At 46.7% G+C, this 17,133-nt stretch overlaps 1 protein-coding gene and 1 long non-coding RNA gene across 16 annotated transcripts in view; one reads left to right on the top strand and one right to left on the bottom strand.

Moving 5' to 3' along the window:
* The window catches only part of SHROOM2 (shroom family member 2), a 294,895-nt gene that overhangs the window by 219,494 nt on the left and 58,268 nt on the right, over window positions 1–17,133 (bottom strand). For 12 of the 15 annotated variants that reach the window (XM_049872260.1, XM_049872259.1, XM_049872266.1 and 9 more), the window contains one exon: window positions 2,619–2,770. The exons of the other annotated variants lie outside the window; for them this stretch is intronic. In XM_049872260.1, the coding sequence (XP_049728217.1) occupies window positions 2,619–2,770 (152 nt within the window). The remainder of the gene's footprint in view (window positions 1–2,618; window positions 2,771–17,133) is intronic. 15 annotated transcript variants of the gene reach the window in all.
* LOC126069202 (uncharacterized) overlaps window positions 1–17,133 on the top strand; it is a 150,383-nt gene that overhangs the window by 118,314 nt on the left and 14,936 nt on the right. The gene's annotated exons all lie outside the window — the stretch shown is intronic.

Consider the following 17,133-nt stretch of genomic DNA (forward strand, 5'->3'; position numbering starts at 1 on the left):
GGACGCCAGCAACAGAAACTAATAACCACTAATTAATTATTTTAATATAATAGTAAAATATAACAATTTTAAATTACAACTAATAATTAATTATTAGCACTGGACACTAGCGTAGGCAGGCCCTGCTCTTAGAATTCTGCCAGCAGCCTCAACTGAGAGCTGAGCCTTCCCCACAGAAGAGACAGGCAGCCACCTGAGCAGCGTGCTGCAGCGTTTCAGGTGCTCTGGCACCCCTGCGACCAGGGCGTGCAAGAAGGGGGTCCGCACTGCGCCTGGGGGCAGGGGAGAGGGTTGGCGTCAACCCCAAAGGCAGTGTACGACCCTTGTCACACCTGTGGGGAAGGAGCTTCCCGCCACTCTCACGGCCTCGGCTCTGCCTCGAGCTCCACGTGTGAGAACAGACTGCCTGCCTCCCGAGGGCCAAAGCTGTGGGGGCAGAGGAGCTATCATGCCACCAGATAGCATCTCTCACTTCCCATCCTTCCCACAAGGCTCCAACACTGCCAGTCCCAGGTTTTCTCTTCTCATTTACGAGGACAGAAAGGGTGGAAGGGGTTAATAAAACTGCTCAAGAATGGTTCACGTTGTTGTTGTTGTTGGGTGCCCTCGAGTGAGTCCGACTCATAGAGACCCCAAGTGACAGACCAGAAATGCCCCCTTGTCACGGACTGAATTGTGTCCCCCTCAAAATACCTGTCAACATAGCTAGGTCATGATTCCCAGTATTGGATGACTGTCTACCATTTTATCATCTGATGTGATTTTACCATGTGTTATAAATCTTATCACTATGATGTAATAAGATGGATTAACAGCAGTTAATTAGTGTCTTAAACCAGTATCTTTTGAGATATGAAAGTAAGAAGGCAGCAGAGAGACATGGGAACCTCATACCACAGAGAAAGCAGTGCTAAGAGCAGAGCGTGTCCTTTGGGCCTGAGGTTCCTGCACGGAGATGTTCCCAGGCTAAAGGAAGACTGATGACAAGGACCTTCCTCCAGGGCCGACAAAGACAGAAAGCCTTCCCCCGGAGCTGGCACCCTGAATTCAGACTTGTAGCCTACTGGACTGTGAGAGAATAAACTTCTCTTTGTCAAAGCCCTCCACCTGTGGCATTTCTGTTACAGCAGCACTAGGTGACTAAGACACCCCCACAGAGTTTTCTAGGCTGTAACCTTAACAGGAGCAGATCACCACCCTTTCTCCCGCAGAGCCGCTGAGTAGCTTCTAACCGCTGACCTTTCAGTTAGCAGTTGTGCCACCAGGAATGGCACGTACCACTTAGAAACAAGGTTGCTGATGTGGCAAAGAAGGCAGATTTTCCCTTCCTCATTTCTAAAATGGCTTCTTGGATACTGTTTTCGACAAAACTTTAAAAAACATCAAGTCCTTTGGGGAATACATCTTCCAGTTTGTCCTAGAACCACACAAAATGCTTGAGTCCATTTATTTTTTAAAATTAACAGCCAATCTTTGAAAGAGCACACCAATTCTGCAAAAAAAAATGCATGTAAACACTTTACTATTAATTATTTAACTATGAAAACCGAGGTGGAAAATTATTTCTACATGAAAACAACAAATGGCAAGTACCCTTGGGGTGCCCAGGAATACTACTTTACTTCCTATACATAATGGCATCACCTCCCTAAGTTTGCTTTCGAATCTCTTAAAATCATCCACATTCCTACCAGCAACCTAATTTATAGGACTAGGCAGCGTGCTTCCCCCACACAGCAGCCAGGCACTAAAAACAGCTTGTAGCCGGTTTTGAAAAGCCTACTTAACAATCGTCCTTATTTCCTAGCATACAGACTGAAAACGCCACCTTGTGTAAACAGCAGGCAATAACATGTGGCTGTATAAGAAACATAAGCAGAGAGTTTTCTCCGTGCCAAGAGAATAAACTACATGTTGTTAAATAAAAGATATAAGTATTCAAACTCATGTGTTAAGTAAAAAATAAATAGTCAGTAGTAATAAAATACCACCACCTGTCAGTTTGTCATATTGTGGTGGCTGGCATGTTGCTGTGACGCTGGAAGCTATGCCACCGGTATTTCAAATACCAGCAGGGTCACCCACGGTGGGCAGGTTTCAGTGGTGCTTCTAGACTAGCACTAGGAAGAGAGGCCTGGCAATCTACTTACAAAAATTAGACAACGAAAATCTTATGGGTCACAACAGAACACCATCCGACTCACTTGCTTTGGGCACATCATCAGGAGGGATCAATGACTAGAGGAAGACATCACGTTTGGTGAAGCAGAGGGCCAGTGAGGTTGAGGGAGACCCTCGGTAAGACGGACCAGCACAACAGCCACAAGGACGGACTCCAACACGCCAGCAATCATAAAGATGATCTGGGGCCGGCAACGTTTTGTTCTGCTGTGTCAGTCAGTCAACTCTACGGCACCTATCTATCTGTCTACTGATAAAATGAGGAATCTTTTGAGGTTTTGGTGCTGGATTCATCCTTGATCAAGAGACGTCATTCTAAGAACAAATACCCCCTGCCCCAAATCAGCGTCACCCAGTGACACAGGATGTCTGCCGGGCTGCGCTCACAGGGTGGCTTTCTGCCTGTCTGGTGAACACGGACAAGACACAGCTCTTACCTCTTTACCACCAGCTTCAAGGTCTTGTGGGAACCCTTCACCAGGCAGATGGCTTCCTGCCGGAACCCCGAGAGCCCGATGTCATTGATGCCAACAATCTCGTCTCCAGCCAGTAACTTGTCCACAGCCGCGGCTTTGCTTCCTTCTTCAATCTGTAACAAACAAGCGTGCCCCATCAGCCTTGGGGATGACTGACTGACTGACGAGTCAAGGGCAGTCTCCAGAACACAGCCGGCACACAACACTCCCGTGACACACGAATTGGGCACGTTCATGCACCCGGCTTCAGATGACCCCACAGCCAAACATCACATCTGGGCCGGTGAATGGCACAGTGGTGGGTGACCTTGCTTCCACGTGTGTGTGGGGGTGGGGGTGTTTATAAAAAAAGACAAACCAGTTGCCATCAGGCTGACTCTGACTCACGGCAACCACATGTACTGCAGAGTAGAACTGAATTCCATATGGTTTCCAATGGCTGTGACCTTTGGGAAGGAGCCCTGGTGGCTCAGTGGTTAGGCACTCCGCAGCTAACTAAAAGGTCAGCAATTCAAACCCACAGCTGTTCTGTGGGACAAAGGTGTGGGAGTCTGCTTCTGAAAAGATTACACCCTTGGAAACCCTGTGGGGCCGCTCTACTCTGTCCTGTAGGGTCTCTATGAGGCGGAACTGACTAGGTGGCAACAGGTTTGGCTTTTGGATTGGACTTTTGGGAGCAGATCGCCAGGCCTTTCTTCCGTGGCGCCTCTGGATGGGTTCAAACCACCAATCTCTCAGTTAGTAGTCAAGCATTTAACCGTTTGCACCACCCAGGGACTGCAGGGGGCAAGGGGCAGGGGCAGGAATGCCCCAAATCTTTGTTTCTCTTACAGTACCTCTCGCTTTGGTCTGCCTTTCCAATGACACAGAGTGAATTTGGAAAAAGACAGAGTTCAAAGGGACACACACAACCAGAAAGGATTACATCCAAAGATATTGGTTCATTTTCTAGATTTCCTTTACCCAAACAATAATTATCAACCATCTGTATTACTTACTAATTATTTCTCATGTGTTTATCATCTTATACCTAGATTGTTTCTGCAACAGCTTTACTGCAAAATTAATGCATGTATCATATAATTCACCCATTTAAAGTACAAAACCCAAATCGCTCTTAGTGTATTCTGAGTTGTGCAAACATCCCCACAGTCAACTTGAGAACATTTCCATCACCCCTAAAGGAAACCTCAGGCTCAGCAGTCACCTCCCAGTTTCCCCCCAGCCCCTGGCAACCATTCATCAATTTTCTGTCTCTATGGATTTGCCCGTTCTGGACAGCTCATATAAATGGATTTGTACAATATGCAGTCTGCTGGGACTGGCTACGTTCACCCATGTTGCGACACGTACCAGAACTTCATTCCTTTGTATGGTCAGGTAATATAGTCTACCATATGGATAGACAAGGAGTCAAAAGATTGGCAGTTTTAATCCACTCAGAGGCGCTTTGGGACAAAGGCCTGGCAATCTACTTCCAAAAGATAAGCCACTGGAAAAGCCTATGGAGTACAGCTCGACTCTGACATATAGGGTTGCCATGAGTCTGAACTGACTCAAAGGCAGTTGTTTTTTTGTTTTTTATAAATAGACCAGACTTTGTTTATTCATTCATCAGTTGATGGACTTTTTGACTATTGTCAATGACGCTGCAATGAATAGCTGCGTTTTTTGTGTGGACATGTTTCCATTTCTCCCAGATACATACCTAGGAGTGGAAGTGTCTGAGGAGCTGGTGACAGGTTTTGCCTCCTTGGGGTGTGGGTGCTCAAGGAAGATGTTCAGGGAGCCAGGGGCACTAGGTATGTCCTTGAAGCTGTCTGGAAAGGACAGCCGGACACCTAGGGGCCAGGCACTCTGAGGACACAGGCCTACATAAAGACACCCAACTGGACAAGGGGCCTAGGTGAGGAAGGAAAGAGGAGTAAAATCAGATCAGGGGCTGGGGGCTGGGGTGTCCTCTGGGCCAGGAGGAGCCCCTGGAATGTCTGAGCATTGGCAGGGCTCCCGTTCTGGGAGGAGGATGAATCCAGAGGTATGGAAATGTCGGTATTCCATATTTTTGTCGTTGCATGCCATTGAGTCTATTCTAACTCATAACAACTCCATGTGACAGAGCAGAACTTCCCCATAGGGTTTCCAAGTCTATAACCTTTGCTGGAGCAGATTGCCGGGGCTTTCTCCCACAAAGCCACTGGGTGGGTTCAAACCGCAGGCCTTACTGGTAAGAGCCCCCGCTCCCCCCCAAAAAACAAACGTGTTGTCGTGGAATCAGTTCCAAGTCATAGCGACCCTACAGGACAGAGTAGAACTGCCCCACAGGGTTTCCAAGGAGCAGCAGGTAGATTCGAACTGTTGACCCTTTGGTTAGCAGCCTTAGCAGCCAAGCTCTTAACTACTGCACCACCAGGGTTCCCGTTAGGTACCCAGGCAACTGCTAATAGTTCTGACTGGAGTATTCCACCCTCCATTTACATATCGGTGCCAGAAAGCCTGACTGTGTGGCTGACCTTTCTCCCTACTCTCCCTACTCTGAACCAAATAACAATAGGTGGGCAGTGTGGAAAAGAATTTGGCTTCTAAAATAACAAAAATAATAAAGTGGGACGAGGAGGCAAATCACCTTAAGCTTTTCACAGTGCCAGGAGCCCAGGGACCCCAAGGCAGGCCCCAAGGCCCAGGGGTTGGCCCTTTCTTTTGTAGACTTTCTACCTCTAGTAACTTTCTGACTCTGAGGAGTTCGCCCTTGTTCAAAGATCACAGAACTGCTTTCTATCCGTGTGCATCCCATGGCGACAAACCCTATGGAATTCTGATTTCTTTTTTCCTCTTTCCCTTGTATTTACAATGAATGGGCAATAATACAGTTTACCTCCAAGGCAGACACTCAGTGCAAGTCAGTAATTTATAAAAAAAAAATTTAAAGAAAAGCAACTCTTATATCAAAAGCATAAATTCAAGGCTTAAACCAAAGCAAATCAAAACTCGATGCCGTGGAGTCAATTCCAACTCATAGCGACCCTACAAGACAGAGCAGAGCTGCCCCACAGGGTTTCCAACGCTGTAATCTTTACGAGAGCAGATCAACAGGTCTTCCTCCCTAGGAGTCACTGGGTGGGTTCGAAGTGTTGACCTTTTGGTTAGCAGCCAAGTGCTTAACCACTACGCCACCAAGGCTCCTGATTCAAGGCTTAAGTGAGAAATAACAAATCATCCTAACAAGCTGTTCCAACAACTTTTAAAGTGTCAACAAAGAACAGTATTCAGAATACATAATAACCCCTTTCCCCAGAAATGAAGACATACAATTTATTTACTACAAATAGGTGGAAAAATCAGACTCTCTCAAGTACATTCTGATAGTAGGTACTTCTCCCAATACTTTGCCATTGTTGGTTTGGGAAATCTGCTTTAGAAGAAAGCACAGGAAGAAATAATTTAAGCGTATTTATATCCACATTTATCTCTTTTAAGTGAGAAAATTAAACACTGACCTCTATGATTACAGACTATACTTTGCAATTTCAACTCTACTGTCAATGGAAACAACGTATAAACTGAAAATACAATCTACACGGTTCTTGACTTAGAAAAAAGGGAAGAATCGAACATCTCAGGTAAGCCATATAAAAGCAAAACATCAAACAATGGTCACAACCACAAGATTCTGAGAATAATAATGCCAGCCACAGGCTAATAAGGCATCTGCTTGAAAATATTAATTTGGCTTTTATTTTGAAGTGTCCAAATATGCACACGTACAGAGCATAGTTGTAGCATCACAAACTTCGAAGGCCAGAACCCTACCGTGTTTATGACTTTAAAAGGTTATGCATTCCTCAGGGTCTAAAGACATGAAAACTATTTAGATCCAGTATAAAGCCAGTCACCACTTGGTCAGCTCCAACTCATGGCAACCCCATGGGTGTCAGAGTAGAACTGTGCTCCAAAGGGCTGACTTTTTGGATGTAGATAGCCAGGCATTTCTTCCTAGGCACTCCTGAGTGAACTCAAACCTCCAACCTTTCAGTGAGCAGCCAAGTGTGTTTACCATTTGTACCACCCTAGATTCCAGACCCACTAGAAAAATTAGCATATGTGCTAAATTTTAAAAGTTTAAAAGTTTCCAAGTGGCCATCTAAGATACACCTATTGGTCTCTACTCATCTGGAACAAGACAGAAAGAAGGAAACCAAAGACTCAGAGAAGAACGTAGTTTACAGGACAAGCAGTTTACACAAACCATGGCCTCATCTACCCTGAGACCAGAAGAACTAGATGGTGCCCAGCTACCACTGCCAAAGTTCCCATCAGGGCAACAACAGATGAATCCTGGTAGAACGAGAGAATAATGTGGAAGAGAACTCAAATTCCTAAACAAGTCCAGACTTACTAGACCGACTGAGACTAAAAGACTCCCTGAAACTATCGCCCTGAGATACTCTTTAAACCTTGAACTGAAATTATCTCTTGAGGTCACCTTTTAGCTAAATAAGAGATTGGCTAAAATAAACAGTATCACCAGTGAGTAATGAGCTCCTTTAAAAAATCATTTATATGAGACCAAATGGTCAAAAATGACTCTAAAGCAAAGATGAGAAGGTAAGGGGGCAGAGAAACTAGATTCCTAGAAATGGTACAACCAGAACAGAACAAATGAGAATGATGACAGAAACGAAAACCAAACCCATTGCCATCAAGTCGATTCCGACTTGTAGAGACCCTACATGACAGAACAGAACTGCCCCGCAGGGTTTCCAAGGAGCGGCTGGTGGATTCCAACTGCCGACCTTCTGGTTAGCTGCCAAACACTTAACCGCTACACCACCAGGGCCCTGAGAATGATGACACACTGAAAAATGTAACCAATGCCACTGAATAATTTGTGTGGAAATTGTTAAATGGGAACCTCATTTGCTGTGTAAGCTTTCACCTTAAACACAATAAAATGTTATTTAAAATAAAAAAAAAAAAAGTTTGTCCTGCTCCCTACCATGAATATTTTTGAATTCAATCATCCAGGAAAATCTTTAGGCAAAAGCAATGTATGACTAATTGCCTGCAGGGTTTGGACAAACAGTTTTTGAAGGGAGCAGTTCCTCAGGGTGACCCAGTATCCACGGGTATGCCTGGGTGGGCTCTGAAGCCCCAGTCCCACATAACTCAGAGATCCTTCAGGGCAGAGCAGAACTGGTCCATGGGGTTTCCAAGGCTGTAATCTTCACAGAAGCAGACTGCCACATCTTTCTCCTGCGAAGCAGTTGGTGGGTTCGAACTGCTGACCTTTCGGTTAGAAGCTGAGCGCTTAACCACTGCACCACCAGGGCTCCTCAACCAAAAAAAAACCAAACCCATTGCCGTCCAGTCGATTCCAACTCATAGTGACCGTATAGAACAGAGTAGAACTGTCCCATAGGGTTTCTGAGAGCACCTGGTGGATTCAAACTGCCAACCTTTTGGTTAGCAGCCATACTGCTTAACCACTATGCCACCAGGGCTTCCAGGGCTTCCAGGGCTCCCACACTCCCACAAACTCTGTATAACAAGTCCTAAGAGACTGCCTCACGGTGCTGTCATTGGCTGCCTGCACCAGGAAGTACGGCCTCTTGTTACTTTTTTTTCTCAGCTGTAAGGGTTTCTTAAAGCTTCTCCTTAGAAATGAAGGCTGCATTCCAAAACAGCTTCTTCCTTCCCCTAGCCACACCCCACCTGCATTTCCCAGCAAAGACTTGTTTTAGTTTGGGAGATAAAGCTGGGTTTTTTTCCCCTCTGTTCTTACCCTCCTCCTCACCAAGAGCAAGCATCTCTTTGGTATTCATTGTGCTCATGGAGAAAGTAGTCCTAAGAGAAAAGGCAGCTTTAGAAAACTCCACTCCACCAAACTTCTCAAGCAGGTAGAATTCATTAGGTTTGAACTTGGTGAAAAGAAAACCTATTTTTTTTAAAGGATCATGGCTTGGAAACTCTGTGGGGCAGTTCTACTCTGTCCTATAGGGTCGCTAACAGTCGGAATCGACTCGATGGCACTGTTTGTGTGTGTGTTTGTTTGGCTTTGACTGCCAGCACCACTAATGTACATTGCGTATTATACAAACTTTCACATCTTGATGTGAACATTGTAATAACCCCTGTGCATCACAAGACAAAGACAGCACTTGGCATTATAACTATTTTTGACTGTTGCCTAAGTCTGTAGAACGTGGGAGCCGTGAATCACGGCAGTCTGGAAAAATGCTAGGTCTGTTACCCCAAACCATAAGAGCCCCTTTGCAAAAAGCCAGTTGTTGTTAGGGGCCGTGGAGTTGGTTTCTGACTTATGGCCAGCCTGTGCACAATAAGATCAAACCGCTGTGATCCACAGGGTTTGCACTGGCTGGTTTTCAGAAGTAGATCACCAGGCTTTCTTCCTGGTCTGTCTGAGTCTGCAAGCTCCGCCGTAACTGTTCAGCATCACAGCAACACACAAGCCCCCAAGGACAGACGGGTGATGGCTATGCATGAGGTGCACTGGCCAGATTTGAACCTGGGTCTCAAGCATGGAAGGTGAGAACCACCACTGCCTCGTTCCGCTGTATTACTGGTTAACATAAAGGTGACACAATTACGTATGTCTGTGCTGATACACATGATGAAGGTCCCATGTGTCCTTACAGATGAAAGCATCGTGCTTCGTACAGCAGGTCGGATGTTTTTGTTTTAGGTATTCATTGGTATAAGGTATCAAAAACTCACTCTATGGCCTTAATTAAGGCACCCTCGTGGTGCAATGTAACACTCAGCTGCTAACTGAAAGATTGGTGGTTTGAACCCACCCAGCGGCTCTGCGGAAGAAAGACCAGGCAATCCGCTCCCTTAAAGATTAAAAAATAAAAAAAACATGGCTGTCAAATCAATTCCATTCTGACTCATAGCGACCCTACAGCATAGGGTCTCCAGGAAGCAGCTGGTAGATTCAAACCGCCGAACTTTTGGTTAGCAGGCGAGCTCTTCGCCACTGTACCACCAGGACTCCCCATAAAGATTAACCAAAACCTAGAAAACCCTGTGGGGCAGTTCTACTGTCACATGTGTTTTCTATGACTTGATGGCCCCCTAACAACAACAACAACTGGCCTCGATTAAGAGTTAATTGTCCCACCAGGCGCAGAATGCCTTCTTGTTCTTATGGAAATGAAGACAATGGCCCACACAGGGAAATGAAGAGATACACAATAGTCTTTTTTGGAACAAAGCTTTTCCATACTCCAGCTAACAGGCTACAGATGATCAAGGAGGAAGACCCACCTAGCCTGAGGATATTCTAGCAGAGGACAAGATCACACCTGAAGGATGGGTATCCACTGTAGCAGGACTGTGAGGTGTGAGTGACGTTCCCTTCCCCTTCCGTGCTGGGTGGAGATGCAAAGACCACAGGAACAACTTGAAAAGGCAGACAGACAGGGAAGGCTCACAGAGAGGCACCAACTGAAGAAAGGGGCCGGAGCAGGAAGCGGGACGCGTCTGAGCAATGAGTCAGCCTGCGGGGTGTAGTGTGTGCCCAGGAGTGTTTGAAGATAAAGGCCAAAGGGGGGAGATTAGCAACCTGACCTTGAATCAGCATCTGGACAGTATCCTGTAGGCAGTGGGGGCCTGGAGAGGGGGAGAAAGCAGGGGAGTGAACCGAATGCTAAAGCAAGGCTTCGGGAAAATTAATCTTGCAGCTCTGCATGAAATGAATGTCTCTGGCTGAACAACAGAACAGCAAGGAAGACAACCCTGACAAGTACCTACTTAGGAAGCCTTTGAAGGAGGCCTAGTGGTGCGAAAGGTTAATCGCTCTGCTGCTAACCAAAAGGTTGATGGTTCGAACCCACCCAGTGACTCCGTGAAAGAAAAGACCTGGTGATCCGCTCCTGTAAAGATTGTTGTTGTTGTTAGGTGCCATCGAGCTGCTTCCAACTCATATACAACAGAAGGAAACACTGCCCGTTCCTGCACCACCCTCACGATCCTTGTTACATCTGAGCCCATTGCTGGCTGCAGCCACTGTGGAAAATCTGATGGGGCAGTTCTACTCTGTCACATGGGGTTGCTATGAGTAGGAATTTGCCTAACTGCAACAACAGGAAGCCTTTGAAGTACTCCAGACAGGTGGAAATAAGGATTTGAATGAATACAGGCAGAGAGAACTACAGCAGGCAAGGACTCCAGAAGTGAGGGATAAAGACCCAAGGACATCATCAATGATGGGTGTCAAGGGCAAGAGGAAAGGCAGCTAAGGAGGCTCTGAGGGTCTGAGCTCGAGAGATTCGGAAAATCGTTAATTACCAGAAAACAAAAGGAAAGGAGGAAGAACAAAGAAAAAAACACCAGTCTAAAATCCTATTTCAAAAGCCGTGGATCACACAGGCAATGCATGGGGGTTCTGACTATCCCCACTCTCCAGAGATCTGGTAACAGCGCCTTTTGTTGGCAGAACAATAAGGGAAGTCACCTCCTTCATCCGCTTCACTGAACCATTCTGCTCATTCTGTCTGAGCTCAGAACCTCCAGAAAGGACAACTGACTCATCCAGGAGAAGCGTCCAATTGTGAAACCACCTGAGAGTGCAACTCGCCCACACTGAAGGGTCAACCCAGCACAGCTTTTTGCTCTGAAAACAGTGAAGCCTGTAGGAAATTGAAAACCACCACCCAAATGTGTTGAGACTTAAAAAAATTTTTTAAGAAAAATAATAAAACAAAACAACAAAAAAAGTAACAAACCAAAAGACCCTCCTCACGTACTTTGGACCTGAATGACCAAGGACATATTTGGTACAGTGTTTAAGAACAGAAAGTCCCACTTTGGAGATTCTAATGCACCCCCTTTGTTGTTGTTCAATCCATTCTGACTCATAGCCACCCCGTGTGACAGAGGAGAACTGTCCCCCAGGACGTCCTAGGCTGTAATCTTCACAGGAGCAGATCGCCAGGTCTTTCTCCTGCGGAGACGCTGGGTGGGTTCCAACTGCCAACCTTTTGGTTACCTGCAAACACTTAAGAGTACTATCACCAGTGTTCCTTACACTCCCTTTTTGTTGTTACTGTTGTGTGCCATTGAATCAATTCCATCTCATAGCAACCCTATAGGACAGAGAAGAGCTGCCCCATAGGGTTTCCAACACTGTAATCTTTACAGGCAGCCCTGGTGGTGCAATGGTTAAGAGTATGGGCAGTTCAAATCCACCAGCTGCTCCTTGGAAACCCTATGGGGCAGTTCTATTCCTTGGAAACCCTATGGGGCAGTTCCTATAGGGTCACTATGAGTCAAACTCAACTTGATGGCAATGTTTTTTTTTTTTTTTTGATGGGTTAATCTTTAAGGAGGCAGGCTGCCATCTTTCTCCCACAGAGAGCTGGTGGGTTCTATCTGCTGACCTTCTGGTTAGCAGTTGAGCACTTAACCACTGCACCACCTATGCTCCTACATCCCCTTTCCCCCTCCCTAAAATGAGGGCTGGGTCCCACGTGGCACCAAGGCAAGGAAGGTCAGATGTGGCCTTGAGAAGGGGACAGAACCAGGTTAATGGAAAGAACCAGGGCAAGCAGATGTGTGAGAGACAACAGCTGAGTGACCAGTTCACAGACAAAGAACATCATCGAGGGAAAAGTCCATCAGGGTCTTTGCAGCAAAAGACAAGGACAAGACTGGAAGTTGGTGCAGGCTGGGATTAGCAATCAGAAGCTAACCTCATTGTCCAAGGAGAGATGTGATGAAACAAAGTCCGGGGAAACTGGCAGGGAATGGAATTTGCATCAGGCGATGGAAAGTGGCAAAGGAGCCCTGTTGGCACAGCAGTTAAGTGCTAGGCTGCTAACCTAAAGGTTGGTGGTTCAAACCTACCAGCTGCTCCTTTCTCTGCGTGAGAAAAGACCTGACAATCTGCTCCCATAAAGTTTACAGCCTAAGAAACCCGATGGGGCAGTTCTACTCTGTCACGTAGGGTCACTATGAGCTCCACAGCACCCAGCAACAGTAAGATTTGGGAGTGGCAGCTCAGACTCCAGACCACCTGGAAAGGAAGCCAATGAAGGAAGTGGTGGCAAGGGTTTACGGGCTTCATGGTAGGCCAGGATAAAGCCCAACGGGTGTGTGCTTCCTCCCGAGATGGGGGGAAAGTTCACGGGATCCAGGGCCTCGGGATGCTGCAAAGTCCTGCTCATCACACCAATACTGAGACCAGAGGTGAATCCCCATAAGAAACTGAGCGACATTCAGTGAACATTTTCTGAACACCACTGCATGTCAGAGACGTTACAAACCAGAAGGAGAAAGATTCGCAACCAACCTATTCTGTCTCCTGTGTCAGCTAGCAACGTATGATTGCCTCTCTACTCTCAACACACCCTTGATTGCCCTGCTTTGTGATACTGAAGCTGGACCCTGCGGACATTTCTCCTGGGCCATCTGGCACGATGTCAAGCTTTGTCAGTAAAGGGCGCTGTAGGGACACTGGAGGAGGAAAGGGGTTCCCTTCCTAATCCCAATATGCTCTCCTGGCTGCTCGCTCCTGTGGGACATGGCACGCAGTGGTATTAACTCCGTGGCCAGCTTCTTATCAAGTTTCACGCTTGCCCCAGCAGCTTCCTAACAAGTTCCACGGGCGCTCTAGCGGGCAGCTTCCCAGCAAATTCTAGCCAGTAGTGATCCCTCTGTTGGCTTCCCAGCCAGTTCCACAGGCACCCAGCAGGCTTGCCAATGAGTTCCACCAGCAGTGCAGCCAGCTACCCAGGGAGTTTCACTGGCTTACCAGGGGCAGCTTCCTGCTTGCCAGCTAGCCTGTGGCACTCTGTGAACTTCTTCACATCCATTGGGCCCCAGCCACTCCACTCCAGCAAGATCGGAATCTGTCTTCCAGGAAAGGTGTGAGGGGAAGGGGTGTCCAAATCTATTCCTTCCCTAGGTACCCTGGCTCACCCCTTGAGGTAGTGGCTGCTCCCTGTATCTGCTCTCCTATACTCTTTAGGGAGTCCTGCCTGGCAGTGCAGTGATTAAGCTCCGAACCAAAAGGTCGGCAGTTCAAATCCACCAGGTGCTCCTTGGAAACCCTATGGGGCAGTTCTACTCTGTCCTATAGGGTCGCAAAGAGTTGGAATCGACTTCACAGCAACGGGTTTTATACTCTTTAGAGTTCTCTTTACTTCTTAGTAGTTAATCCCCTGCCATTGTATTGTTGTGTGCCATCAAGTCGATTCCAACTCATACTGATCCCATGTAACAGAGTAGAACTGCCCCACAGGGTTTCCTTCTATGCTGTAATTTTTATGGGAGCATATCATCGGGTCTTCTCTCCTGTGAAGCCGCTGGGTGGGTTCCAATCAGCAACCTTTCAGTTAGCAGCCAAGTTTTACGGAAGCATATCATCAGGTCTTCTCCCCTGTGAAGCCGCTGGGTGGGTTCGAATCACCAACTTTTCAGTTAGCAGCCAAGTGCTTAACCGCTGTGCCACCAGTGCTCCTTAATCCTGTTACTAGCTCGTAATTCTTTATGTTGGGGATCAGTACGCTTTTTCAAAAAGAGGCATACAGTAAATATTTAGGCTTTGCAGTCTCTATGGGTTCTGGCACTCGGTTAGTCTCTATGGTAACTACGCAACATTGCCTTTGTAGCCCCCAAACAATAGACAGTCCTACACAAAAGCACATGGCAGTGATTTGGCCAGTTTGCCAAACCCTGCTTTATATTAAGCTTTCCCTGGTCAAATTACTGTGTGGTTTCTGTCTCCTATCTGGACCCTGGCTGATACAAATTCCACGTGATGAGGGCAATAACAGAGACATAGAAAGGGGACCCTGTTGGCAGAGAAGAAGGATAATGGGTCATGGGGCGAGGAGGGGCTGAAGGTGGCAGCTGAGTCTCACAGAAGGTCCCAAAAACGTGAGGAGCTGTCAACGGTGTAAGACCTACCTCTACCCCTTATTTAAATATGTGATTTGGAGACAGTCACTTATCTTTTCTTAGTTTTGTTACCCAATATACAGTCAGGACATGGGGTATAGATAAAAAAGAATGACGTTGTAATATAAGCTACAGCATGGATGAACCTTGAAAACATTACACGGAGTGTGAAATAAGCCAGACACAAAAGGAGAAATGCTATATGAGTGCACGTATATAGAATATCTAGGACAGCCAACTGCATAGATGGAGAAAGCAGATTAGAGGTTACCAGGGGCTGGGGGTAGGGAGGATGGGAACGGGAGTACTTGGTGCTTAAAGGGCACTTAGCTTCTGTTTGGGGTGACACAGAAGTTTTGGAAACAAACAGCGATGATGGTTGCACAACTTGGTGAATATATAACTATATGCAAATAACGGCACTTTCTGCATTTGTTTGCTGGCTGCAAGCACTCTACCTTAAATTTTTTTTAACGTCAGCAGGTGGGAGAGGATTGGCATGGTGGCAGTTGTGAGGGTGCCTTGTGGGAGGAGGGTGTGGCCAGCAAACAAACGCAGAAGGCACGTGTTATTTGTGTAAACATATGGTAATACCACTGAATTGTACGCTTCAAGATGGTAGGAGCTGACTGTCTTATACTGCAGGACAATGGGGAGGGGAGGTAAAAGCAAGACAATTACGAAAACATTCTGCAAACTCTAACGTACCATAGAAACATCCACAAATCATCTCATTATTACTGCAGTAGTCAGCTAAGTGCACAGATTGGGCTAGCAACCAGGCAGCTCACATCCAGTGATCAATGATCCCAGTCTTGATTTACACCATGAGGAAACCAGCAGCTTCCGTGGTAAGGGGAGCCAGCTACAATCACAAGACTCAGGGCTATTTGGGGACTGTGCTTTCCAAGTCCTTTACAGAAGACCGTTTGAAAGAAAACTCCCGACGCACAGTTATCCTAGAGGTTCTCATTGTTGACTTCCAAACTAATTTAAAGTTTCCTTGTTCCCTCGCTTAGCTATTATAGCACTACAGAAAACTTCAAAAACAACTAAAGCGGCAATGTACAAACAGGGTGCTTTACAAAAGATTAACCTCAGTGGATTTATTTGGAAACCAGACCGCATTGCCCCCACAGAAAATATGTTTTCACTTCTAGTTGCCAGCTGAGTGGATTCCGACTCATGGTGACCCCGTGTGTTACAGAACAGGACTGTACTCCCTAGGGTGCTCTTGGCTGCATTCGTTACGGAAGCGGATCGCAGGTCTTTCTTCTGAAGTACCATTGGGTGGATTCGAAACCACCAACCTTTTGGTTAGTAGTTGAGAACGAACCATTTGCAGCACCCAGGGACCACAGAAAATATAAATGGTACTTAATTCTCAGGCCTCATGGTATAAGCGCTGTGTGTCTGCAATCAAGCAAGGAAGCGGAAGGAGGTGTACGCATCTCCCGGATGGCCCTTTAATCTCCATCCCTGTATGGTTCTTTGCTGGGTTTGGTCAAAAGAGGAACTGGCCCCAGGTTTGAAAGAAGCAGTGTCGTGGACTGAATTGTGACCCCAAAAATATGTGTCAGCTATGGGTTGGAGAGGGATACTGGTGAGGAGTGAGCTTCTTGGATCAGGTGGGGACACTTGAGACTATGTTGGCATCTCCTGCCTGGAGGGGAGATGAGAGGGTGGAGGGGGTTAGAAGCTGGCGAAATGGACACAAAAAGAGTGGAGGGAGACAGTGGGCTGTCTCATCAGGGGGAGAGTAATTGGGAGTAGGTAGCAAGGTGTATATAAGTTTTTGTGTGAGACTAGCTTGTAAACTTTCACTTAAAGCACAATAAAAATTATAAAAAGAAAAAAAAATACGTGTCAGCTTGGCTAGGTCATGATTCCCAGTATTGTACCACTGTATACCATTTTATCATCTGATGTGATTTCCCTAAGTGTTGTAAATCCTATCACTACAATGTAATAAGACGGATTAGTGGCAGTTATATTGATGAGGTCTGCAGGATTAGATAGTGTCTTAAGCCAATCTCTTCTGAGATATAAAAGAGAGAAGCAAGCAGAGAGACATGGGGACCTCATACCAACAAGAAAGCAGCACTGAGAACACAGCGCGTCCTTTGGACCTGCGCTGAGATGCTCCCAGACCAAGGGAAGACCGATGCAAGGATCTTCCTCCCGAGCTGACAGAGATAGCTTCCTCCCTGGAGCTGACACCCTGAATTTGGCCTTGTAGCCTACTGGACTATGAGACAGTAAACTTCTCTTTGTTAAAGCCCTCCACGTGTGGTATTTCTGGTATAGCAGCAGCAGATGACCAAGACAAGCGGGGATGCAGCAGACACCCCTCTCAAAAAGAAAGCCCCAATGGCAGCTCCGTGCCTCCCACCAAGCCTCTCTCTCTTCACGCTGGTCTCCATGGTGGTGCAGACGGCCAGCTCCGTTAGGCCAGCAGGGAGCGACAATGTTCAATCAGACTCCTACGATTTCCGTGCAAACAGGCCTTGTTGTTGTGGACGCCATCCACCCTGCCCCAAACCCATTTCCGTGCAAA

Source organism: Elephas maximus, chromosome X (assembly GCF_024166365.1).
Source record: "Elephas maximus indicus isolate mEleMax1 chromosome X, mEleMax1 primary haplotype, whole genome shotgun sequence".
In the NCBI taxonomy this organism is placed as follows: Eukaryota; Metazoa; Chordata; class Mammalia; order Proboscidea; family Elephantidae; genus Elephas; species Elephas maximus.